The sequence below is a fragment of the Chenopodium album genome, chromosome 19 (assembly GCF_948465745.1).
Source record: "Chenopodium album chromosome 19, dcCheAlbu1.1, whole genome shotgun sequence".
NCBI lineage: Eukaryota > Viridiplantae > Streptophyta > Magnoliopsida > Caryophyllales > Amaranthaceae > Chenopodium > Chenopodium album.
Window position 1 is genome coordinate 34,900,261 of NC_137852.1, and position 26,298 is coordinate 34,926,558.

General features: G+C 34.8%; 2 protein-coding genes across 2 annotated transcripts in view; both read right to left on the bottom strand.

The window, feature by feature from the left end:
* Positions 1-1,792: 1,792 nt before the first annotated feature.
* LOC145594271 (uncharacterized) lies at positions 1,793-5,914 on the bottom strand. Its single transcript, XM_081650607.1, has 3 exons — positions 5,716-5,914; positions 4,860-5,606; positions 1,793-4,656 (listed from the first exon to the last, which is right to left on the bottom strand). Exons 1-3 carry the CDS (start codon positions 5,912-5,914, stop codon positions 1,793-1,795), a joined length of 3,810 nt encoding a protein of 1,269 aa, XP_081506733.1.
* An 8,030-nt stretch (positions 5,915-13,944) lies between these two features.
* LOC145593589 (valine--tRNA ligase, chloroplastic/mitochondrial 2-like) overlaps positions 13,945-26,298 on the bottom strand; it is a 29,893-nt gene continuing 17,539 nt past the window's right edge. Inside the window, exons 15-28 of the mRNA XM_081649860.1 lie at positions 26,011-26,231; positions 25,123-25,212; positions 24,513-24,624; positions 23,460-23,570; positions 21,269-21,406; positions 19,031-19,081; positions 18,839-18,951; positions 17,924-18,071; positions 16,643-16,747; positions 16,409-16,510; positions 15,514-15,586; positions 15,259-15,425; positions 14,379-14,511; positions 13,945-14,288 (exon numbers count right to left, since the gene is read on the bottom strand). Of these exons, the coding sequence (XP_081505986.1) occupies positions 14,380-14,511; positions 15,259-15,425; positions 15,514-15,586; positions 16,409-16,510; positions 16,643-16,747; positions 17,924-18,071; positions 18,839-18,951; positions 19,031-19,081; positions 21,269-21,406; positions 23,460-23,570; positions 24,513-24,624; positions 25,123-25,212; positions 26,011-26,231 (1,563 nt within the window). The 3' untranslated portion in view covers positions 13,945-14,288; position 14,379. The remainder of the gene's footprint in view (positions 14,289-14,378; positions 14,512-15,258; positions 15,426-15,513; positions 15,587-16,408; positions 16,511-16,642; positions 16,748-17,923; positions 18,072-18,838; positions 18,952-19,030; positions 19,082-21,268; positions 21,407-23,459; positions 23,571-24,512; positions 24,625-25,122; positions 25,213-26,010; positions 26,232-26,298) is intronic.

The window sequence follows — 26,298 nt, forward strand, 5'->3', positions numbered from 1 at the left end:
AGACTTTGAGAAATTGATTGTTGCCATAGTAAGCAATTTTTCAATTGTTTGCTTGTAAATTTGTAACCTTTACTTTACATAAAAAGGTGTACTTACATAGGGAAAGATTATTTTATTAGAAAATCCATGAATTTCATAGTGAGAAACGTTTATTGTTAATCAAATGACAACATTGTAAATAAATCGCATTGATTGTTGCACTTTAACGTTAAGTTTTTTAGTATTTTGCTTTGTTGTCCACTTGATAATTGACTGTAGCTCAAAACTTAACTTTACCTAAGTTAGCTCAGTCAATTACCATGAAGCAACTTTGTTAACCGAATCTGACCCAATTGACACCGAAAGGAGAACATTTTAAAGAGAGAAGATCAATGAAATTTGTCCATCGGAGTGCTAGTCGGGATCGTAGTTTGCATTTGTTGTTCGCGTGCAAGCTTTTATCGTAAAATTACATGCAATTGTCACCTTATTTCTCTGTTTTCTAAGTTTTTTCATTTAATTCAATGGTGAAGTTGTCGAAAAATGGTGGTGGTGGAGTCGGTTTCGGTGTTGGCGAAGAATTCATTGAAGCGACTGAAGGTGACGAAGAAGATAATGGTGGCTAAGGAAGGAGATGAAGAAGGTGTCTAAGGAAGAAGGTGAAGTTGGATGAGGAAGAAAATGAAGTTATTGTCCAAAGGGGTAACATCATTTAATACAACTTTCATAAGGTTAACTCAGGTAGATACCAAATTACAACAATATCCTTCAATATTATTTGAGATTATATGTTTACCCCTGGTTTATCAAGGTTACTAAATTCATCCCCTATATATTTCCGCTGTTTTAAATTAGTCGACATATTTTAACTTTGAGTTAAGCACGATTGTGGGTACTAAACTTTCAAAAAATTGCAAATAAGGTACTCATGTTCCAGTTGTTGTATTTTGAGTACATAACTTAGGTGTAGTACTTACCGGAGGGAATATTCTGATCAAGTGACTTCCTTTTACCGGTTTTAACTGGTTTTACATATTTAAAAAAAAAATCAAATTAAATTTCTAATATCTAGGCAATGATGACAGCGCATTGGTTACTGAGCAAAGAATTTGTTTTTCCCCCAATGCTTCCGCTCCATCATCATCAGTTTGTGGCGGGAAATCGGGTTCATGAAGCTTATTGGGTAAGCTTTCCCAAAATTACCCCTTCATGTGTTCTAATTTCAGAAAACCCTTTGAGTTCCCACTTCCCTATATAAAGCAACTAAAGGGGGGACCTTTCACCTATACTTACACCATTAGCACCCAAAATAAAAGTAGCTTTCAGATTCTTCATGTCTTGGCCCGCCATTAATCTAGTTGAGGAAAGGCTCCGCAAACGTGCAAGTTTAACATCAGAAGAAGGTATATTCCTTTTGTTTGTCTCTTGTCCATGAATGTTGTGTTTGTTTTTTGTTCAAAAAGTGGTTTTTTGTGTTGATATAGAGTACAAAACTAATTTTGTTGTTGTTAAAGCTTTCTACTTTTTTTTTAACATAACTAGAAGATATATATTAATTAAAAGACTTTAGCCTTAATATTTACCAAGAGAATCCCATATTTACAATGATAAACATAGCAGTAGCAAAAAAAGCCTAACCACAAGACCATAGATACAACTGTAAATAAGCTCCCCCAAGGAGCAAACTGTACATCAAAACTATCCCCAAAAGCAATCTGCTTCCCAAAAGCAGAGCTATCATACCATAACAACCAAGTAACTATCCCAAAATATACATCCATCCATAGAGAAGAGAATGATAAGAAACCAAACACTAGGTAGTTGCAGCAGCATCCACCCTGCTTTTCTCAGCCTCATATAGATCCATGACACACTCCGGAACCAAGTAGTGAGTTTTATATCCCACGGCCATCTCCCTTCCCATAACAGCAAGTCTGTGAGCTAATTCATTTGCTTCCCTTGGGATGTGAGTGACAACCGCAACTTCAAATTTGGACAGAACCGTGGCAACATCACAGATTCCAGCAGCAAGCTCATGGTGAGGATTAGGACCTGCTGACATTAACATATCCTTAAGAACTTTAGCATCCGTTTCCACAATCACCTTCTTAACTCTCAGATCCTCAGCAATGGAAAGGCCATCATTCAAGGCATACAATTCAGCAAGCAGAGGAGAAACAACATCATACTTGCATGAGAAACCAACATACCACGAGCCATCTGATCTCCTAATAGCACCCCCTCCAGAAGAAACTGCTGAGTTGAGCCAAGCTCCATCAGTATTAATTTTAAAATAGCCCTCTCTAGGTGCCTCCCAAGTAGTAGCAGCAGAACTCGATTCTCCACTTTTCCTTTTATTACTGACCTGTATCAAGGAACTTGAAATCTTATAATCGAAATAAAACTTAGTAAAAAGGGAAATTGGACCAAGATTTTTTTCTTCGAAAATAGAAATGTTTCTATGAATCCAAAGATGCCACAAAGCAGTACCAAAGATCAATTTCCACTTTTTATCTAAAGCAAGGTTATAATTAATCCAAACCTCCCAATAATAATTTTTAAAGATGCTAAAATCAAAGTTTGGTGGAAGATAAATTTTGCTAAAAATATCATTCCATATGATAGATGAAGCAAAGCAATCTCTAAAAATATGTATATGAGACTCAGTGTACATATTACACCTGGAGCAGATAGGAGAAATAAGAGGCATGTAAGCAGACAATTTTTCAGCAACTGGGAGAATAGAGTGAGCACAGTTCCATAAGAACATTCTGTATTTAAAAGGTATTTGAATTTTCCAAAGAGATTTCCAAGATTTTATATTAGAAGAAACTAAGCACTTCCCCTGTAAAAGGAAATGATAAGCAGATCTAATATTGAAAATACCATCCTTACTTAAATCCCAAGTTAAAAAATCCTCTAAATTAGCAAACTTAGACAAAGGGGTGGCCTTGATCATATTAAGGATATATTGAGGGAGAAGATGATCAATATCATTCAAAAACCAAGCCTTATCCTTGATAATATTAGAAACTTTCCAATCAATCATGTGAGAGGGAATATCAGTAAGAATAACATCCTTCAAAGGACCCTTCCCTAACCAGTGATGATGCCATAAGGAAGTACTAATACCATTCCCAATCCCTACTCTTAAACCTGAAGCAAGCAATTCCCTCCCTTTTAAAATATCTTTCCAAATTTGAGAGTGAGAAGGACTAGCATGACAATCAAACAAACCTCCCTTCCTAAGATATTTTTCATTAAATATTCTAACCCAAAGCTTTTCTGATTTAGTAAGAACAGACCAACCCAACTTAGCCATGAAGGCTACATTCCACAATTTTAACCTTCTAATCCCAAGACCACCTATTTTCATAGGCTTAGTAATGTGATTCCAGCCTATTCTAGTAGAATATCTAGACTTATCAACCTTATTCCACAAAAATTTCCTGCAATTTCTTTCAATATCATCACAAACAGCAAGAGGAAGAATACTAGTTTGCATTAAATGAACAGGAAAAGAAGACAACACAGACTTAACCAATGTACACCTCCCTGCCATATTCAACAACCTAGATTGCCAACCCTTGATTTGATTAAAAGTCTTATCAAGCAAGCCACAATAATCACTCTTTTTTAATTTGTTTGGATGAATTTCAACTCCCAAATACTTGCCAAAGGAAGTAGTGGAAGTGAAACTAAATTCAGTGATTAAATCTTTTCTCACATTGTGATTCATTTTCTTTGGAAATATAACAGTTGATTTGTTCTGAATTACCCTTAATCCAGAAATATCCCCAAAATCCTGTAAAACTTGCATTATTAGCTGAATATTACTCTTAGAAGCTTGTCCAAAAAGGAAAACATCATCTGCATAAAAAATATGAGATAAAGAAATTGACTTTGTTACCTTAATAGGCTTCCACAAATTCCAAGTTACCTTGTTTTCTATCATGAGGGAAAGTCTTTCAAGGCACAAAACAAAAATATAAGATGACATTGGATCACCTTGCCTTATACTCCTTGAAGGGGTGGACTCACTAGTAATTTCCCCATTCCATAAAACAGAAATTTGAGGAGAAGTAATACAATACATAATCAGATTAACAAAATTCAAGGGAAAATTAAAACCGATAAGGGTTTCCTTAATGAAATTCCATTCCAAACTGTCATAAGCCTTTGTTAAGTCAAGCTTAAGTGCCATAATATTCTTTCCAACCTTAGCTTTATGAAAAATATGTGACATTTCCTTAATAATAATAACATTATCCTCAATTCCCCTACCTTGTATAAAACTGGATTGTAAGGGGCTAATCAAAGTATTCAAAAAGGATCTAAGTTTACAGGAAATTAACTTGGTAATAAGTTTATAAACAGTATTACACAATCCTATAGGTCTAAATTGAGTTAGATTAACTGGATTATCAATCTTAGGGATTAAAGAGATGTAAGATTTATTGATATCCGAATTAAAGCAACTAGTAGCAAAGCTATCAACACATAACTTATGCAGAATGTGACTCAAGGAATCCCAATTAGCTTGAAAAAATCTTGGTTGGACACCATCCGGACCAGGACACTTCATAGGTTCCATGCTAAACAAACAATTCTTCCCTTCAATTAAACTAGGACTATAAGCTGACAACATCAAATTATCTTCCATAGTCCATAGATATCCTGTTAGAAGGATTAAAAGAGCCAGAACCACCTTTATTTGTTATTTTTGACTGAAAAATATTCTTATAGAAGTCAGTGGCCATATTTTTTATAACTGAGTCATCAGTAATCCAATTATCATCAGAATCTTTTAAGCACAAAATCTTTCCCCTACTTTTTTTTTATTTTTGCTAAAATATGGAAATATTTTGTATTTAAATCACCATATTTTCGCCAATTAATGCCAGCCTTTTGTGCCCAAATAATTCTTTCCTTATCATAAATATCTTTTAATTCCTTTAACAAATCTTTTTCCAAATTTATCAAATAAACAGAATTTTTAGTAGCTAAATATTTCTGGATGCCTCCTAATCTTGCTAAGAGTCTATCCTTTTTATACTTTAGATTTCCAAAAATATTATGGTTCCAATTTTTGATATTATTTTGAAAGTTATTCATGCCTAAGATATAATTATCACACGGCTCTAGCCAATTACTAACAAAGAACTCATTAAAATCCGGGTGAGTAAGCCAAACTTCCTTGCAACGTAAAGGAAAAGGGCCATTAACTCTCGGATTAGAGCAATCAATTAAAATAGGAGAGTGATCAGAATATGTAAAAGGAAGATGAAAAACCTTAGTGTGAGGAAATTGCTCCACCCAAGATGCGTTTCCAAGAGCTCTGTCAAGACGCTGCCTAATCAAGGTGGTTCCCTCCCTAGCATTGCTCCAAGTAAATGGATTTCCATTGTACCCCATATCAAACATACCCGCAGCATTTGTAAAATTGGTCATGTCCCTACATTGAGCATGTCTGAATCCTCTTCCCCCAGATTTCTCACTCTGCGAAGTAACTTCATTTAAATCTCCAAATAAGAGCCATGGAGTGTTAGGCGGAGGAAGATCATCCTGCATTCCCCTCCACATTGCATGTCTCTCTTTAGGCCTTGAAGGAGCATGCATACCAGTAACTAGAGCCTCGTTATTGGTATTTTTGAAATGGAACAAAGCATGCAAAAAAAGAAAAATCCTCCTTGAAATCAGCCACATCCACGACATTCTTCCAGAAAAGCCAAATACCTCTCCGTTTATCATTAGCTTCTACTGCTTTAAAATCATGAAATCCCAATTGAAGCATAACCTGCCTAGCTCGAAGATCATCTGATTTAGTTTTCGGAAATACAAAGACAGCAGGGCGATGCAAATTGACTAAATGACGTGCATGAGGGATAAATTCGTCCCTACAAGCTCCCCTTACATTCCATAAAATGAACTTCATTTTCAGATTTGGCAACGGACGCTGCAAAGTAATTGAAGGGCGATCATTCGGGCCTGGATTCGGAGGAAGGTAATACACCTCCCAATCCCTCCAAAACTCGCTCATCCCTATTGGTAACACATCCTCCAATGACAACGGGGTCATTTGAGCCACTATTTCCCTCGGCCCCTGAAGATACCGATAATACCGAATCTACAATCGCATCCCCACCACCGCATCCTGAGAGATGAATGTTGCGATAAGGCGATTTGCCATGTTTTGACCTCTGGTTTCTAATTGCAAGTGAAAACCCGGAATTCTTCTTGGAATTTGAAATGGAAACGTTCGATCCCTTTCCTCCGCCCGAAGAATAGACAAAGCTTCCTGTTTTCTTTTCAGAGCATCCAACAATCTCACCGCCCTTGTTAACTCCGTCGGAGAACCCGGCCGGCGCTTGATCAAAAGAGTTTTTATCATTGGTGAAGTCGGGAATAATTGAAGCGTGTTCAATTTCGACCTCGATCCCTGCTGCAATTCGTGCACTGGAATCCCTTGGAGAATTGGCTCTTTCCCTCGAGAATTCGAGCAATTCCCCTGATCTGAGTCCTTGCGTCTCTGGTAAGTGATTATGGGAAGAGCTTGAGATACAGGGGGTTGATGTTGGTTCTGCATGGTGAGAAATTGAATGGTTTTGTATTTGGGAGATGGAAGTAGTATTTAATTCTTTTAGAGCAAGGTGAGGAATATTATTGTGTGAGACTACCTCACTATAAGAAAGCCGAGGGTTAGAAATCAAGGGAGTAGGTGAAACATCTAATTGCATTTCCTCCAAGTGGCTACTCGGGTTTGACAACTTAGCATTAATGACACTTGTCTCCTCCATGGAAGAGATTGAAACACTATCCACCATCATGACTTCAGATGAGATAATAGCTTTATTAATCTCACTATTAGGATGAGTAATATTGTTAATTACATATGTTGAATTAATTCCTGCAAACCCAACTGCCTTCGCATTAACATCCAGATTAGAAACTAAAACCTCAGAATTATTATCCAATTTAGCAGCAATGGTATCCACATTAGGAGAGGCAGCAGCAGAACCCTTCTTATTAATATCCAAATCAACAGTACTAATTTCCTCAAAAAAAAAAAAAAAAAAAAAAAAAAAAAAAAATCAGCAGTACTAATCTTATTAACCTTCTCATTCGTGACACTAGCCTCACCCAATTCCTTCCTTTTATACAATAAATTAGTACTATTATTTTTTTTGTTACCTAATTTATTTTTATTGTTGTTATTATCAACAATATTATTTTTAATTGATTTATGGTTGCTAATATCAACCATAGAATTGCTTTTAATATTACCCTTCCTGTTGTTATTATCAATAGATTTTGTAAACTTCTTTTTATTTGTTACTAAGGTCCATGGACCAAAATCACTTTGTGACACATTATCAACCAAAGTATGAGAAGACTTTGACTTAGAAGATGACCCAACATTTTGAGGTCCAACAATCTGAGACCCAACATTCTGAAGCCCAACATATTTAGGCCCTAAATTCTGAGATCCAAGATTAGAAGTGGGCTGTAAAACAGTAGCAGGATCAATCTGAGATTCAACACTTGTAGAAACTGAAGCATCAAAATTCAAATTGACATCTGTTGAATTCTGAACTGGAGAAGCTTGTTTCTCAACAGCTGTTGATATAGCTGCCACCTCTTGTTTTTTATTGAGCATGCAATTGGATTGAACATGCCCCACTTTGCCACATGTGAAACATAAGGTAGTCACATTCTCATAAGCAATGTGCTGCCACGCGCCACCAATCCACACTTTAGTCACCAAGGGTTTACTCAGGTCAATTTCAATACAAACACGAGCATAACGCCCTCTTGTCAATCTGTCGGTGGCGTAATCCACCCGAATTGGAGTCCCTGCAAGCTTGGCAATTTCAAACAGAGCAGATTTGTCAAAATATTCCACCGGCAACTCAGTGAAACGGATCCAAACGGTCATCTTATCAAAGGGATTTTCAGACGGTCTAAAATTCGGCTTCCATTTCGCCATCATCAAGTAATGGTCAAAAACAAACCAAGGTCCTCCAAACAAAGCCCTCTCGTAATCATCTTCCATCGTAAATTGGAACAAAAAAACATTATGACCAAGGTCAATTGTTTCCAAACCTCCTTTGATTTTCCACATAATCCATGCTCGATTAAGCATATTGGCAGGCCTAATAGAAGTACCCAAACATTTCCCCATTAAGGTTAAACCCCACGGTTTCCTTAATCTATCCAAGGTAACCTTATCAAATCTGACAGTCAATTCTGAGTCTGGACCAAAATCTTCATCTTGAGTCCATTCAGTCGATGTTGCCACAATCTTTCTAGCTTCCTCAAACCATTGTGAAGAACTAGCCACAACTTCACGAAAACTAGCAACCGAAGGAGATTCCTTCCGCACTAAATCTATCATAACCTCATCAGAAATGTGAGGCGGAGCAGGTTGGTGGGTGTTATCCACCATCTTAAAGACACAAAGAAGAACAAGCTTTTCCTTTTTTTAGAGAGAAAAAACTTAGAGAGAGAAAACTCGTAAAGCTTTCTACTTTGATTGAACATAGGTTTATTTTTGTTTATTTTCAATTTGTTAACGTGTTTGACTTTGATTAAACAAAGGGTTTAGTCTTGATTCTTGTGTGCTTCTCTGTTTATTTAATTTTTGAAAAAATGGTTTAGTTTAAAATAAGGGTTTGACTTTGTGTATAAAATCCTTAGATTAAGAACCAACTTAGCCATACTAATGGATGCTAAACATTTTGGTTTTAGGTATGGACGGTCTTGCCGATGCTCACCCCCTTTCAGCCAACAGGATGTGTTGGTCACTCACATCTTCAAACGCCTGTTGTAGGAGGACCAAGCTGCTATGGAGGGCACCTGTGTGAAGTGGCGGGTAAGGTGGCTGTAACACCCCAATAATTCTCTCTTAAAACCTGTAAATACCCTGAACAATATCCAAGAGAATTACTGACGTGCTACCGCCACGTGTTCAAACGTTATGGCTGTATCAAATATTAGCAGCGGAAAAACTAAATAATTTATAAATAAGTTTCAAAACCAACGAATAAAACCAAAACAAAGTGTTACAAGTTGGAACCATTAAGGCCCTTATTCAAAACCCAGTGAAAGCAGTAAATAAATAAAACTAGAGTTTAAGTAAAATCAACTTATGAAAAGAGATAAACTGCGAACAATAACCAACTCTCCGCTCAAAATCCCACAACCCTGATGCGAATGCTGCATGTATAAGAGCTTGTGGTTAATCTGCTCCCCAATATTACAAGTGTAAAAATTGGATCGTCACAGGGTCATTGAAAGGCAAAGGCCATGACCAAAGAAAGACACACACAAAAGCACGCAATCAGCAAAGCTGAGTACATACAAGCTGCAAAATAAATTAAGAAATACCTAACATGCTACTAGTTATCCAACATAAGCATCATTAAATAATAGACTCAACACATGGCTCACTATCCAATTTAATAACACTTCACTAGTTAATAGTAGTTAACTCATTTCAATTTATTCATTGGATTAAGCAATAGACAAGGTTGTCCAACCCATGTTCCATTTGGAACATCAATAAAGAAAACCCCATGCCTCCTTTCGGAAACATCAATAAACATCCAACGACCACGTGCGCGACTCCGTGACCGTAGTTAGTATGAGATCTCACCTAAGTCCTAGTTTTTTAAAAAAAATATATTTGAAATAAGAGACTCGTAGATCAAACGGCCTCGAGAAAAGTACACGGCTAATTCCCAATGTACCCCAACCCCTAATTGTCATTACCCCAGATGTGCACTAATCTAGAGTTTTATTGCTCATCCATCTTGCACTTTACGTGATTTACAGGTTAGACTTGATGTTAACTCATATGCATAACAATACAAACATTCCAACCACAATTCAATCAAGCAAGGCAAGTTTCCAATTTCAATTCTTGATTTATTAGTGACAAACAACATTTATTATTTATTCTTTTACTACCTCGGTGTATAAACACCTTGAGTGCATAAGGCATCCCAAGACTTAACCTTGTCTTATAAGACTTGAATTCTTCCTTTACTCATCCTATTTCATTAATCATGAATGAGTAATAAATAAATCATTTCACCGACTACATACCTTTGCCTCTAAGTGCACCTTGCATTATTAGAATTAACTTAAATCATAATTGGTAACTTTTATATCAATAAAAACGATATTGCATTGATGAACATAATGATTCAATTAAACAGCCAAAATTTAAACTAATTAAGTCTTGTAACATTTTCAAATAAAATCATCATGCTCCAAGCCAAAATATGCCGAAATCATCATGCACGGATGTACCTCATCGAAGTATGCCAAATATAACCCAAACGAACCATCATTAACCCATCATAGTAAGATGCAAAACTGATAGCCATTATTTGTACATATGTAGTGTGCTTGTTCAAACAATAAAAAATCAATTTGCGTATGACTCGTCAAGAATTGGTTTACCAAGGAAAATGACCACATGGGAAAAGTGATTAGATTTCAAGAGTTCCAAACTAAACAATTATTCTAGTGTAGATCGTGATAGCATGAATTTCATAAGCAACAAGATAAGAGGCATGTGGAGGGATGAGGAAAGTCAGAACGATAACATAACCAGATTAAAGACATATCCTTGAGTAAATCCACTAGATACATCAATATAAACATACGACATCACTCAAAAATTATGTGGTTTTAACAATACATTTGAAGTTCTAATGTAACATGAAATATAGGTAGATGTCTTTGCTCTTGTCAAAAAAAAAAAAAAAAAAAAAAAAAAAAAAATATAGGTAGATAAGAATACAACATGTCAGACTATTAATTATATATTTACATCAACCTATAATATTGAAGTATGCGTACCTTGTCGTCGTTGAGATATTAGTTAATCGTTCGCACAAAATTATGGTACTTCACTACACAACTTGACTATTTCACTATGAAACAAACTTCAACCAAGACCTCGATGATGATTGATTTCCCTCATATTTTTGGATGACTGATTTCCCTCATATTTTCATCGAGTTAATCGGCATAGTATTGGTTTTCTGTCTCCCTTTACTCAACCAATTATGATTGATTTTCCTTAGCGATGGTGCTGATAACGTGTTATAAAATTTAAGAGAAAGAGGAGAAATTAGGGAGAAAATAGATCGATATTCGTATTCAATAATATGTGGGAGTATACATATATTTATACATGAGATACAACTATGGTTTTGGGGAATAATAGTATCTAGAATATTCCTGAATAATCCTAACGATATAATGGGCATCCACTAATACATATATTATATAACAAGTATTATAGTTTTTAATTTTACAAGTATAATTATCAATTATTAATCCATAAGTAAAAAATCAAAATAACATATACTTCCTCCGTTCCAATAATATTGTAACAAGGATGAAATTATGCATCTTAAAGCGCTTTTTGTATGTTAAATGTCTATAATTGTACAAGAGTTAATCTTATAAAAAGTTGATATTATGAAAGTATTTTGTGACACGAATTCAACAAGATCAAATAGGATTATTTTTTGCTTAGCATATAAATCGTAGAGTAACTTTTGTATACATCCAGTGTACTGTAATTTACTGTACACCAGGGGGTCACTTTTATCATATTTAGGGTAACTTCTACAATTTTTTAGGTAACTTTTATCAATAAAGCATACAGACTTTGTAACTTTTATTTATGTCAGGGTAACTTTTATCATATTAGTGTAACTTTTGCTCATTTTAGAGTAACTGTATAATGGATGTACAATATTTTATAATACATCCGATTTATTTAAAAGTTTGTCTAAGGGTCTGTTCACATTTACTGAACTGAGCTGAACTCAGCTGAACTGATTGGAGCTGAACAATGAATATTTTATGAGAGAGGTAAATTAGGAGCTGAACTGATTGGAGCTGAACTGAATGGAACTGAAATTAAGTAAATGTGAACAGGTCCTAAATCATATTATATTGTTAAAAAAGAGTATGAATTGTGCAAAAGTCTAATTATTGCAATGATATTGAATTAGAGAAAGTATATTTTTAGATTGAAAAATTTATCTTAAAAATCAATAAATTACTCGGGCATCATGTTAAATTTCGAGACAATATGAAATGGGCCTGGGCAACCCGAACAAGGAGGAGGAGAGTTAGGTTCACAAACAAGGCTTTGGAGCTTCCATACTAAAACCAATTGGCAATAGTAGGAGTTACTCCTCTACCTTATAAAGTGGAACTACCTCCCCTCTTTCTCCAACGTGGGACACTCATAAGTGGGCTACAATGGAATTCAACACTCCCCCTCACTTATGAGTGTCCTTAGAATTAGAGTACACTAGAAGGTACAATATAAATCCTCTTTGGGAATGAACATCCAATAAAGGCCCCTTAACCAGTGGCTTGACAAATATCCAGTTATAAACGGCCCAACAAACCTGGGCTCTGATACCATGTTAAATTTCGAGACAATATGAAATGGGCCTGGGCAACCCGAACAAGGAGGAGGAGAGTTAGGTTCACAAACAAGGCTTTGGAGCTTCCATAATAAAACCAATTGGCAATAGTAGGAGTTACCCCTCTACCTTATAAAGTGGAACCACCTCCCCTCTTTCTCCAATGTGGGACACTCATAAGTGGGCTACAATGGAATATAACACTCCTCCTCACTTATGAGTGTCCTTAGAACTAGAGCACACCAGAAGGTACAATATAAATCCTCTTTAGGAATGAACATCCAATAGAGGCCCCTTAACCAGTGGCTTGACAAATACCTTGTTATAAACAGCCCCACAAATCTGGGCTCTGATACCATGTTAAATTTCGAGACAATATGAAATGGGCCTGGGCAACCCGAACAAGGAGGAGGAGAGTTAGGTCTACAAACAAGGCTTTGGAGCTTCCATACTAAAACCAATTGCAATAGTAGGAGTTACTCCTCTACCTTATAAAGTGGAACCACCTCCCCTCGATCTCCAATGTGGGACACTCATAAGTGGGCTACAATGAGATTCAACACATCACATGGGGTACAAAAACTAGTTCTTATTATAAAATCGTGCATCGCACCTAGCTAGTAACTTAATATTAAAACAACCAAAAGTTCTCCGTTCTTTTTAGACAATTTTTTTAGAATAGATTTATATAATAAAACTGTAATAAAATATACCAAATCTTTTATATCTTTATAGTAAACATATTTCTATTTATTTGGTGTTCTTAATTATCTTACATACACATTTACCTAAAATATTATTCCAACCCTTATTTAAATATTTTTTTAGGACTTATTTAAATATCTTTTTAACAAATTAATATTAGATTTTGCTAAAAAAATAACAATAAAAGTGATTCGCATATGAAATTACTTTTAAATGACCTTTAATTTTTTATTTAAAATATTTTTTAGGACTTATTTAAATACTTTTTTAACAGATTAAAATTAGATTTTGCTAAAAAAATAACAATAAAAGTGATTCACATATGAAATTAATTTAAATGACCTTTTATTTATTTTTTTTTGAGGAAAAATGACCATTTAATATAGAATATGACAATATAATTTCTTTATATCTAATGGGTATGTTTTATCAAAATTTATTTTTTAGATAATCAATTTTTTAAAAAAATTTAGACTCACGCATGTAGCCTAAGCTCGTATATATAAGATTATATGCCAATTTATCTCCTAGCTAACACAAACTCATAACGCCATATTTGGCCCTAATGACTATAAGTAGACTAGTAGTGCTCAAACTTTGCCCATCTTTCCACAACTTCACAAGCCTGCAGTGTCATATATGGCCTTGATGACTCCTACTAGTGATCAATAGAGGTTGTGCTATCACCATTTAAGTAATTACTGGTTATTTGTCATCAAATATATTGTTTAACAAATTCCTGCAGCGCATGGTTAACTGGATAAGATAAATGCCAACACATAAAAAACAAGGCAAAAAATGTTTAAATTATCACTATTTAATATAGTTATTGATTATAGTTGGTCACTAGCTAAATTAATGTACCTTGACTCTTAAATAGAGAGTACCATGAAAATGGCTAAATCCAGATATATAATTGAATACCACTATACATGAATGTACAAGAGTCAAAATTGAATGATGTGTTGCTTTGAATCAACAAAAATGTCTTCCAAGATTCTCAGCTTGAATGCTACCTGCCTACCACAATCCTCTTAACAGCAACATCAACAGAAAATGTCTTCTAAGATTCTCAGTTTGAATGCTACCAGCCTACTACAATCCTCTTAACAGCAAAAACACCGACAAGTAGCCTGGAGATGCCTGAACATTCACCGTTATTATGCTGAAATATCAATTTACAGGATCCAACATATAGACAAATAAGCAAAAGAAGCAGCTAGTATCACTCACTTTAACTGTTTGTCACCAAAACTGTTGATTCAAGAAAAGCTATTCGGGTTTTGGTCAGATTTATTTTCTCCTCCATTTCCTCGGCTTTTTCTTGAGACGCCTGGACAATTTCTGCTGGAGCTTTCTCCAAAAACTATGGGTATGAAATGAAAATCGGAAAGACTCAGAAAGAATTTATGTTAATTTAAAAAAAATATAAGAAAAAAAACAGGTAAAAGCTAATCATGGAGTGTTAGATAAGATGAAGAGATAACTTAGATCATATAAGCTAGATATCTTATAGGGGGTGTTTGGTTCGCATAGTGGTATGGGTTTGGAATCAGGAATGAGGTTAAGGTGGTATCGGGTTGGAACTTGATACTTAATACCAAGTGCTTAGTTTAATTCTGGAATGAAATCTCATCCCCTTAATACCATATATTTGATACCTAAGGGCCTGGAATGAGCCAGACCCACCTCCGCCCCCACAAGGTTTCTAAACCCCAAACCTCATAGGTTTAAGTTATGGGTTTAAAACTCGTACTTTTGACAACTAAACATATGGTATGGGTTTAAAACTCATACTTTTGACAACCAAACATATGGTATGGGTTTTAGTCATTCTAAACCCATACCTCATACCTATATCCGTGAACCAAACGCCCCCTTGTTTCAGTCTCTTTCATATAAGTACTACCCTAACCCAATCAAGTGTTGCTTTTTGGCATGAAATGATTGGATATACGGGTGTGATGTGAGTGGATATGAAATGTCAACAAATTAAAATCAGCTCCAGTCTCTAGCCTCTTTTGCACCGATATATGGGCATACTATAGATAGTATAAAACAATTAAGAAAGAAAGATCAAAAGTTAGAGGTTAGTGACCATAACATCTCCTACCTTTGGAGAACCAAGGCGAGCTTTAAGCCCTTTATACTCCCCTTCCATCTTAAGAAGACGCTTGTGAAGCCGCTGCAATTCAGCAGAGATATCTACCATATCGGCAAGAGGAAGATATGCTTCCAAACCTTCACTGGCAACTATGTGAACTGATTGATTTGCGTCTTCTGGTGATGAAAGTGTTAATATGTATTCATAGAGTAGATCATCATTTTTAGAGTTAAAGAACAATATTCAACTGTAATGATGACAAACCTGGAAGTGATTCTGCAAAACGCAAGGCTTGCAGGTCTAGTTTGGATAGGAGAGATAGAACATCTCTCTCTTCCTGTTATGAAAGAAGATAACATGTAACATTTCTTTTTAAACATACAGTTAGAGAAATAGGATATGCCACTAATTACAACCTCAGGAGACCAAACAAAAAGCAATGTATTGCCACACACACACACGCAAGCAGTCAAGCACCCCTCGCCCGCCCACCACCAACTGGAACGCTAGGATGCATGCCTCGCCCGCCCGCCACCAACTCTCTCTCTCTCTCTCTCTCACACACACACACACACACACACACACACATCAGAATAACCATATGCTTCCTATAATACTCCGTACAAAACCTTACTAAGTCCTAGTCATCTCAGCTATGCGATTCTTCTCAAATGTCCAGAATAGAACACTAGTTTATTATTTTGCCTCGTAAACAAAAAAAATAACCACAAAGGTACATGGTACGATGCACAGAGGACGCCCCACGCCTTAACATGTGCAACAAGGTGGTAAAGAAAAGTTTGACTGTATTGTATAACATAATTAATTACTCTGAACAACTACTTAGGATGACTGGTATTGCTGACATAAAATGAGGCAAAACAAAGGATGACATCAAGCAATTCATTCAAGAAGAAAAACATCCTATCTAAAAACTTAAGAGAGAACTGACCCTTTTTTTTCATAAGCCTTTCCAAAGCATAACTTGAAATTGTAGTATATGGATTATAACACTAGTTCACATCAGTATTTACAAAATAATAAGATGATACTGATGTGAGTCACATTAAGCTTAAAAAATACACACATATATACTCATCTATTAGCATATCATTAGAACATTCATAAACAGGCTGGAAGACATTAGTTGTATACTTACAGAGATGTACTGGAGAACGTCAGGGTTGGCAACTATAGTTGCAGATATCCGTTTCACTGGCTCAACCGAGTATTCAGCTCTAACATTACGGATAGCCCTAGTCTGGAAACAGATAGAGTTAATTTCTGTCATTCTTACACTAGCATACGTCATGACTGAAATTGTATTAAAAACATCCATTTACAAAAATTAAAAATCAAAAACAAGATTTTAGTGGACCAAGAATTCACTCACCAAAGCTTGAAAGTTCTCAAATCTTTTTATCACATTTGAATACGCTGGAAGCGAAGTTTTTGGCCATGAAGATACTATCAGAGGCTCTATTTGATGGGGGATTGCCTACATAAAGCATAAAACACAATCAAAACCCTAACAGAAGCAACCATCTAATACATAAGTACTAATTTGAATCCAAGAAAACCATAACATACGATGAAAATCATAATTGATGTCACCAACAGACCTGCGCTTCTTAAATTTACGTATCTAAAAAATTAGTGATAATACCATTGTTTTTATGGAACAAAAGCTTGGGATCAAAAATACATATAACATAAGCTAACCAGATTTATTAAAGCAGTTGAGCTCACTCAACACTTGAACAACATTTAATCTCCTAAAAGGTTTCAGGCAAGTTATTACTGCAATTGAGGTTTGTTTCAGAGGTAAAATAGCTCTTAAAAAACAATTAAAAAAAAATCATTATATCAAATCTGAGAGGATTTTATAAATAAAGTGAGGCAATTCACACCCAGCAGGCCAGCATCTTAATGCCATAGTCCTAACTCCTAACAGCAATACTTTTCAGCCCCAACCAAGTCTCCTACTACATCATCATGTTAGAGAACTTATTTCCAGTTTGCACGTTTCCATGTCATCCTCAAAGGCTGGAGCCAGGAGATTTAAATTGAAGATGGTGAATAGGAAAATATAGACTCTGCTTCATATATTATCTACATTTAATTTAATTTCTTTGTTAGTTATTGTTTTTTAATGAATAATTCCTTTGGCAAAAATATTCATACAAACATCCAGGTTAAAGGCATGTCTTATAGTTACAGAATAAAAAATGCCACTGTAGAATCCAAAGCAACAGCTTGACAGGAACAAATTATCCAAATTTATTGCACGACAAGATGGCAGGATGTACTAGATATTTTTAAACTGTCCCTATTCCTCAAATGAATATTAAAGGAGACTACTGACAGGTTACCTTCCAAGAGATTTACAGTTCTAACAACAGTAATTATGAACATTGAATCAGACATTGCACCCTCTGATCTGAAACCTAATCTAATAAACAAAAAAGTAAAATAACACCATAAAGTTATGAAATTTATTAACAAGAGGCTTCTAACCGAAGAGCTAATAAACCAGTATAACATAACTGTTCGGTGATTTCATGTGACAGTTAGGCACAGCATCTAAATCTGCTCAGCCAAAATAATGTCACTATAGTTATCCAGACAAATGCAGTACTGCAGAACCACTATTAATGAAGTTCACTCATCATACCTGCCAAAGAGCCTCGGTAACAAATGGCATAAACGGATGCAGAATTTTCAATATGTTTTCAAAGACATACAGAAGTACTGCTTTTGCTGCATATGACACAGAGTTATCCCCTGCTTGGTAGAGGCGAGCTTTGCTTGCTTCAATGTACCTATCATAGGCATGAATTTCATTTGAATTAGTCAAACAAAGAAATATTCATAAGTTAACATTGTTTGTTCATACTCACTTTATTAAGATTAGAAAATAATGCAGAATACAGTTTGGGCAGTTTAGTTTTGATTGAGAAGAAGTTCATTCATAGAAATTGGCAAAAGGACAGAGGAAATTGAGTAATCTGTAATGAATATCAATGAAGATATATAGCATGTGATAGCCAATCACTGACATCATTATACAAGCAAATTTATACAGTCCATTTAAACAGTACCCTCAATCCCCTCTTTATCTAGAAACCAACTATGGACAGTGAAATAGGATTAATTATTAGTTACAAAGTGACATATATCCATTCTTTCAGGTTCATACGCATTGCCTAATGAAAGGTCTGATTGTACTGAATATGTGTTAATATTTTCTTGATATTATTGTAATCTGTTACTTTGGTACATATTCTGTAATAACGGATGATCTTTACAAAATATAATACTTCCTCCAATCTGTTTATTGCATCATTTACAAAAACTCGGACTCCTAGGTAGTTTTTGGAGATGTGAGAGAGAGAGAGAGAGAGAGAGAGAGAGAGAAAGAAATGGAGGAAGTATATCACAATTTACAAGATACGTACTATAACCTATTACTGTAGTATCAAGAAAATACATTCATATATTAAGTTAGTTATATTGCTCACTTTTTGTTGTAACTATGATTGAAGCAGAATTTGAAAAGGACAGATTATTAGAACTTAGATATGCATACCAATCAGCAAAATCTCCCCAAAAGAAATCATAAGTTTCTCTTGCAACATCTCCGAAGTAAAATTTGTCATAACTTGCAGTCACTTGGTCAATCAGCATGTGTAGTTTTGATACCTGTTGATTGAAGATGAATTCAATATAATATAGGAGTATAGCATTCAATAAACATAAGTACAACCTAAAAAATTCTCACCACCCAGCACTCTGGCAATCGCAACATCAGCAATGACTCTTCTTTGTCAAACTGTAACAATTAAATTAAAAGTACAAAATGGAAACCAGAAATAATCAGCAACGTGCTAATGTTCTCATTAAATTATGAAAAAATGTTAATTTCAAAAAATAATCAATACGTACAATCACGCACGCAGAACCACAAACAGATGGAAAGCCAACCGGACAAAGAGAGAGAAGAAAATAAAATTGATAGAAGATGCTAGAAAAAGGTCAAAGAGAAAAGAAAAACTCGGAAGTATTTACTTAGGTTGATAATTCAAAGCAAATTTTAAAATACCCTGCTCTTAATCACAATTGAATTTGAAGTAATCAAGTGCGCCACATGCCATTTTAATTACAATTAATATTCAATCCTAAAATTTGTCAATCGTAGAAAACAATGTAAGCAGTGTTTTTATCCATGACTTCCTAAAAAAGCTTCACTCTAGTACTAGGTAAGATGTGACTCATGTGACCAAGAACGAGGAATTATATACTTCCTCCGTTTTCTTTTAGATGCAACACACCCTTTAGCACGGTAATTAAGAAAGGTGGGGTTTACATGATATAATAAACTTTAAAATAGGATGAGTGGTTGTTAGGAGTGTAATTTTGTGGGTCATGTGCTTTAAATAAGGGATATAATATAGTTTTTCCCTAAAGTAACTTACCTTTTATAGTGTGTTGCAAGTATTGTGACATTTCCTTTTTAGGGAAGTGTTGCAAGTAAAAGAAAACGGAGGAAGTAGATTACATTGGAATGAGTTGAAAACATGTTCTTTTAGTATTCATAACAGAACTGTCCAAAATATATACCTTCCAACATGAGAAGCAAAAAGCACTTAAAGTTACAACATGGTCATACTTCCTTTTGTAGTATATTTCAATGATAACTACAGTGACACAAAAGGGTATCATAATTTACAATATACAAGTCAACTTTTAAAAATACAGCCATATGACTGCAAGAATCTTGAGCTAGGCTGAGTCCCTCTTGATTTGGTTCCATTTTCTGTTCAGAAAAATTAGACCACTTGAAGAAAATTACCACCCTTATGATTTGAAACTTCATTAAACTTCTATCCCCCTTATTTACCAAAACGAATTATTATTTAGCTTCTCAAAACCTTCTCCACATTCATCACTACACTTTAAATTTTAAAACACCTACCCAACCACTCCTTAAAAGATCAGAAACAAACTCAAAACACTTTTTGGGTCTTGGCAAACCATAAGCATATATTCAATCATATTACTAAAATCATATCATTAAAGGTGGCATACTAGTAACCTAAAAGAGGCACAATGAACTTTCTAACCATATAATTCATAACTCTTGTTCTCTTACCATCCTACAACATAAAGATGCTACCAATGAGAAAGAATACTATTTGTTTATAGGAAAAAGACTATTAAAGATACCTCCTAACGGAGTCATATGCTCACAACACAATTAGTACATTGTATTATTTGCAATGTATTGACATTTGCTACTAATCACAATTTTCATTTGACCATCTCAGGGTTTGGTATTTAAGGCAAAATGTAGTCAATTAGGATCTTAGATTCGTCACAAAGTATATTTTCAAAAGATCAACTTTACATAATTTTTACTTGATGAAAGTTAAAGATATTAACAGTTGTAGTTATGCATTGGCAAACGTGAAAGTCAACATGTTGCAATTAAAACTGAACGGAGGGAGTATTCTTTACTTTTTTCAATAGAATAAGCAGATATACAAAGACAGTAGAGAGTAGACCAAGAGTACAGAAGAGGACAGATATCCTCCAGGATTTAGCGACTACTACAGATTCACTTTATTCCTTAAGGTCTCTAGAATTACCTCTTAAATTCTTAGATATATGTTCATGTGCTATGCTACGTATCTGCATCTCTAGAGACAAATCAAACATTGGAACCTGCGGCTCAGCTTGATAAAAAAAAAGGACATGCAGCAAGCAAAAACACTAGGATATGCAAATTAAACTTGTTCATTTGGTTTTAACATTTCACGAGAAAAAATGTCATTTTCACAGGCAACAAAACTGAAACAATATGCAAATTGAAGCTTTCTTCACACGACAATCATAGGAACTCAAACAACAAACATTACCAGAAAGAGAAACAGAAATCAACAAGTATAAATGAGAGAGGAAAGCTATGGTGCTTGGTTAAGAATATATTAGCCATTAAAAAAAAGGGAAATATACCAACCTCAAATGCACGTAAAGTTTCCCATGCTAAACTATCACTTTGCTTAGGCAGGTTTTGTAGCACAAACTTCCCAGCATTCCACAATTTATTCGTGAAAGCCTTATTTGCAGTCAATCTTTCTGTTGACAAATTGAGATCCTGGTTTGAAAACAAAGAGGCAGCATTAACATTTGTTAGATCATCTAAGAAGCCTTTAAAGAACCAAACAACAAGTAATCAGTTAATTATTGCCATCTCACAAAAGAAAACAAATTAATCCACTAATACTAAGAATATGAGCTTTCTAGATCATCCCACATGAAATTATAAAAACTCACCCAGGTTTTTCCAGAAAAATAAATAAGTTACTCTTCCAAGAATGACAGAAAGTGCTTAACAAACATGGCTGCTTACACGTATACACATTCGATATAAAGGAGTTGTTATAAGTTTTATAAAAAGTTATTATAAGTCTTCTTCACATGATATTTTGATTAGATATGAATAATATTGTAAACCATAAGAAAAGGATTTATCAATGGTTATATCACGCACCCCTAAGGTATGAAATATTACTAGAAAGCTTTTCTTTATTGAATATACAAATAACACCGTGCACATACAGATAGCAACGATCCGGAGGCTGGTGGTGGTAAAGTATCTGCAAGTAAAAGGAAAGCAATCCAAGTACTTTGTTTCGAAAGCCCCCGATCTAGCCTATAGAAAAGGTAGTTTACTTAGTGCTTTAACTAAGGAAGAAGTAGCTGCTACTGTTCGCATATCCGCTCAAGCAAGCCTGCCCCAAGGCGGCCAAGCAGTTGCTTTGAATCGGATTATAGGTTTTTTTTATATAAATAGATCTTTCCCTCAAATAGAATATAATATATTGAGCAATTGCATACCTCTTTAGTTCGCTGCTAAAGCAGCCAACAACACATCTTCCGTTATGTTTTTTTAGTAGGGCTTGAAAGGCTGGCTCGAAGACCTTCTTGTCCAGTATTTTCTCAAGCCAAATATGAAGCCATTGTTTCATCCGCCGAAAGCGAAAGAAAGGCGAAGTCCAGTGCCCCTTATCTTATAAAGAGGTTCCCTCAAGCAAAGAAAAAGGATTCTTTTAGGAAAAGCGAATTCCTTACCCCCAATAGACCAAACAAAAATTCACTTTTGTTATTAGAAACTCCTAATGAATGAGGTTTTAATTCAAAACTAGTGAGTGACCCCGGGCGTTGCCCCGAGTTGCTACTATTGTAGACGTACAATCAATAATTTTTTTAGAAGGCTTTTCAAAACTGCAATTGTCACTGTCAAACCAAAATTGAGTTATTCTTCTTAAATAAAGTTTTTTTATTTTTTAATTGAACCTTGTATTTTGCACTTATATGATTTTTTTTTCTATACAAATAACATAGTTGATATTGGCTTAGATGGTTAAATAGTAATATATGTAATAAGAGGTTTAGGAACACTTTTTAATATGCGGAGTATGAAGTAGGGAATAAAGAGTGAAGTAGGAAATAAATATGTGTTTTTTTTTTAATAATTAAACCACATGGTTTAAAGTTATATATATTTTTTTTCCATAATTATAACATGTTTGATAATTAGCTTAGATGGCTAAAGAGTCAATTTTTTTTAAAGTGGTTTGGGGTTCAAATCCTCTTATCATCATTTTTTTTTTTTTTTAATTTAGTGATGTTGTGGTATGTGGAGATGTTGGGTAGGTGACATGGCGCCATCAAATGTTTGTGAAGTGATGTGGCGTCATGAATTGATGGTGAAGTGACGTGGCATAATTTGGAAGAGGCTACGTGGCACATAGACGTTTTTATAAACGCTTTTTAATATATTAGTATAGATAGTACATAAAATGCTTTGATTATTTTGCAGCATTTTAAATTAAGGATCTCACTATTTTGAGGTTTTAACTGATTAAAGTCAACATCTGTTTGATCATTAAGGGTATTATTATGCAGTATATTTTCAAACCTTTGAGGTATACAATGCAATTATTCAAATATTGGGAGTCTTGAGCAAACTAACCTTAGTGGTACATAGTGTAATAAGACTAATAACCATTTCAAAATGATACGAATTATAAAGGAGAAACAGAAGTACAAGAGATTAGGAAAAACAAAGGATGGTATAAGGATATGGAAGCTACAATCCAACAATTAGATGATAGTGTAGGAGTTTATAAATTCATTAAACAGACCTGACCAGCAGTTCCCAGTGCAAGTGTAAATCGTAACGCATCAGTTCCGAACTCCTTGATAGTGTCAACAGGATCAATTACATTTCCAAGTGTTTTGGACATCTTTCTTCCCTAAAACACAAAATAAAAGTAATAGAAGAATAAAATAGAGTTAGAAACTACGAGTATTAAAGATATAGTAATACAACCTTTTCAGACTTTCGCATCTAATTTAGAAGCAAGTATATCTCTAGTTATTCTATCATCTAACTTTTACTCATACTCAACTCAAGGATGTTCTATTTAATATGGGGAGCTCAAACTCTATAAGATAACCTGTCCTTCTGTATTACCCTTTATGAGTTTTAGCAAAACATTTTTATTGATTACAAAAAGATAGCAGACTAAAAGCAAACACTTTTTTTAGTTGGTAGATAAAGTTGGCAGGAAATCAGTACACGGAAGGGACTTGGCAACGGAATAATCTGATCTGACTCCATAATATCAGGTTGGACAAGAGGAGTCCCAATATGGAAATCGAATCAGGCATAGGGCGTAATAAAGTTACAAAACACCATAATTAAGCTCCTCAAATTTGTCATATGTGCAAGATGAAGATGGGCCCTTAACCAGGTCCCTGGAAGGCCCAATCAACAGGTCCTTCAGTTTTTTTGATTAGTAATTATATTTTCCAAGAACTTTCTTGTCTTCTGTCATATTAGGTTTTAATTGCATATTACATCAACTCACTTTCTACTCCGCGCCCCCTCCTCCGCCAAACTTGGCACTGAAAGATGAATAATGATAGGAAATGATTAACAATTGTTCTTGATGTTCATTATTGTATGTTGATTTTCTGTGCCTGAAGCTTTGGTAAAGCAGCATAAGTGACAAGAGTAAAGAATATAGGTCCAAAACATTTTAAATTTTCAACATCCGAATGTTCAGATGAATAGGTTGGGCTTCACCTTGCAACTGCAAATTCCCATGATTTGGTTTTTCAAACATATGCCTTTGTGTGTAACCCTCCCATAAAAAATGCAAATCAGAATCATAAGTTAGAAAGCCACTCACTTGAGAGTCTCGAATGAGGCCATGCAGGTATACATAACGAAAAGGTACATTTCCTGTAAACTCTATTCCCATCATAACCATTCTCGCTACCCAAAAGAACAGTATATCATGCCTGTACAAAGGGGTGGCAAGCATCAGAATCATCAAACAGTTATCAACATAGTCAAGAAATTACAAGAAATATTCCACCTGCACTGCTTGATGCAAGATATATAAAAGCACAAAATATTATCAGTTAAATCTCCGTGTGAGCAAGCAATAACCCAATGTTTAGTAAGTTGCTCAGTTCCTTTTTCTATGTGGACTATGGAACCCACTTCCATACTACACCAATCCACTTCTTCAGTTATCTTATCCATTTTCCCAAACATCTTCGATACAAAAATGAAAACCAAAACTTAAGGGAAAATATATTCCGTACAGAAACCATCAAGTAGCTGAAAAGAAAGATGTGGTCTACAGCGGTCCCTAGTCTCCCTACTCTTGCTCACAGAGGCAGCAAGTTACAATTATCAGGTTTTCCATACTGAAGTTACATCCTCATAGTTAATGCAACCGTAGACAACAAACAGGTGTGGCAATCAGAGAGAAGAGTATTGCTCTTAGTTACCCTGTTTCAAGCATTGTTGTTGGATAGAATTTTTTAAAATCCTCATCTGATACATCTGGCCATCCCAGTGTGCTGAAGGGCCACAAGGAGCTGGAGAAAAATGTATAAGCAAAACATCATCAGAAGCTTACAGAAATTTTAGTGTTCACAAATGGAATAAAAGTTTGTGCCATTATTCCATGAAAGGAAATGACAAAATGAAATGAGATAAGGTCAATAATTTCTGTCATACACAAATGAGTAAATGACCGTCAAATTTTCTCCTGTAATATAGGAACAGTTAGTGTGTAGATGAGATCATTTTCTACAACCAATACATCTCAGTAATTTGATAAAAGTTGCCTTCAAGGATTGTATTGTGCAAGTCCTGTAGTAACAACTTCTTGCAATATAATCAGAAGCTTATAAGGACTTATTTTCTAGTTCTGCTCCCCTGTGAAGAGAGGAAAACCCATTGCCACTTTGAACAAACAAATCTTGTGGGTGTTGTGTAAATAGGAATAAAGAATCTGAATCTCAATATAGGATAGCAGTCTTCTTGGCCTCATATTAAACTTAAATCTCAAAGATTTTGAAGTATTGCATAGAAACGAAATTTCAGATGATTAGGGAGCTTCTATATTTATTTCTTTCTTTTTTTTTTTTTTTTTTTTTGAACATAGATGGAAGAATACTTGTCCTCTGTGAAGCCCCTTATCATTCTACATATGTGGCTATCTTATGGGTGTTGTGTTGAGAGGAACAAAAACATTTTTCAGGACTCCTCAGTTCTCACTGAATCTCAATGTAGAACTTCTTAGTTTAACAATAAACTTTTGCCTCAAAGATTTTGAAATATTGCATACAACTGATATTCTAAATGACAAGTATACAACATTAATAGCTAACCTTGAAAACCAAGTATCTAGAACATCTGGGTCCTGATATATTTCTGCATCCTTCCCGTACTTCTGCTGAGCCTTCTGAAGTGCTTCATCCGGACTCCTGGCAACTATATATTCTTCTTCACAATCTCTTCCCACAATATACCAGACTGGTATACGATGTCCCCACCACAATTGTCTACTTATACACCAATCCTTGATATTGGATAGCCAGTGATTATAGATCTATAAACGTAAAAACAAATTTTGCATAAGAACAACCATTCTTGTTAAAGAAAGAAAACAACAGCAA

Excerpts from the sequence above, each read along its gene's own strand:
- LOC145594271 (XM_081650607.1), bottom strand. The coding sequence starts at position 5,914 with ATGAAGTTCATTTTATGGAATGTAAGGGGAGCTTGTAGGGACGAATTT. Across the intron at positions 5,607-5,715 it reads AGCTAATGATAAACGGAGAG|TTACTGGTATGCATGCTCCT; the intron begins GTATTTGGCTTT and ends ACGAGGCTCTAG. Across the intron at positions 4,657-4,859 it reads CATTAATTGGCGAAAATATG|GATATCTATGGACTATGGAA; the intron begins GTGATTTAAATA and ends TCCTTCTAACAG.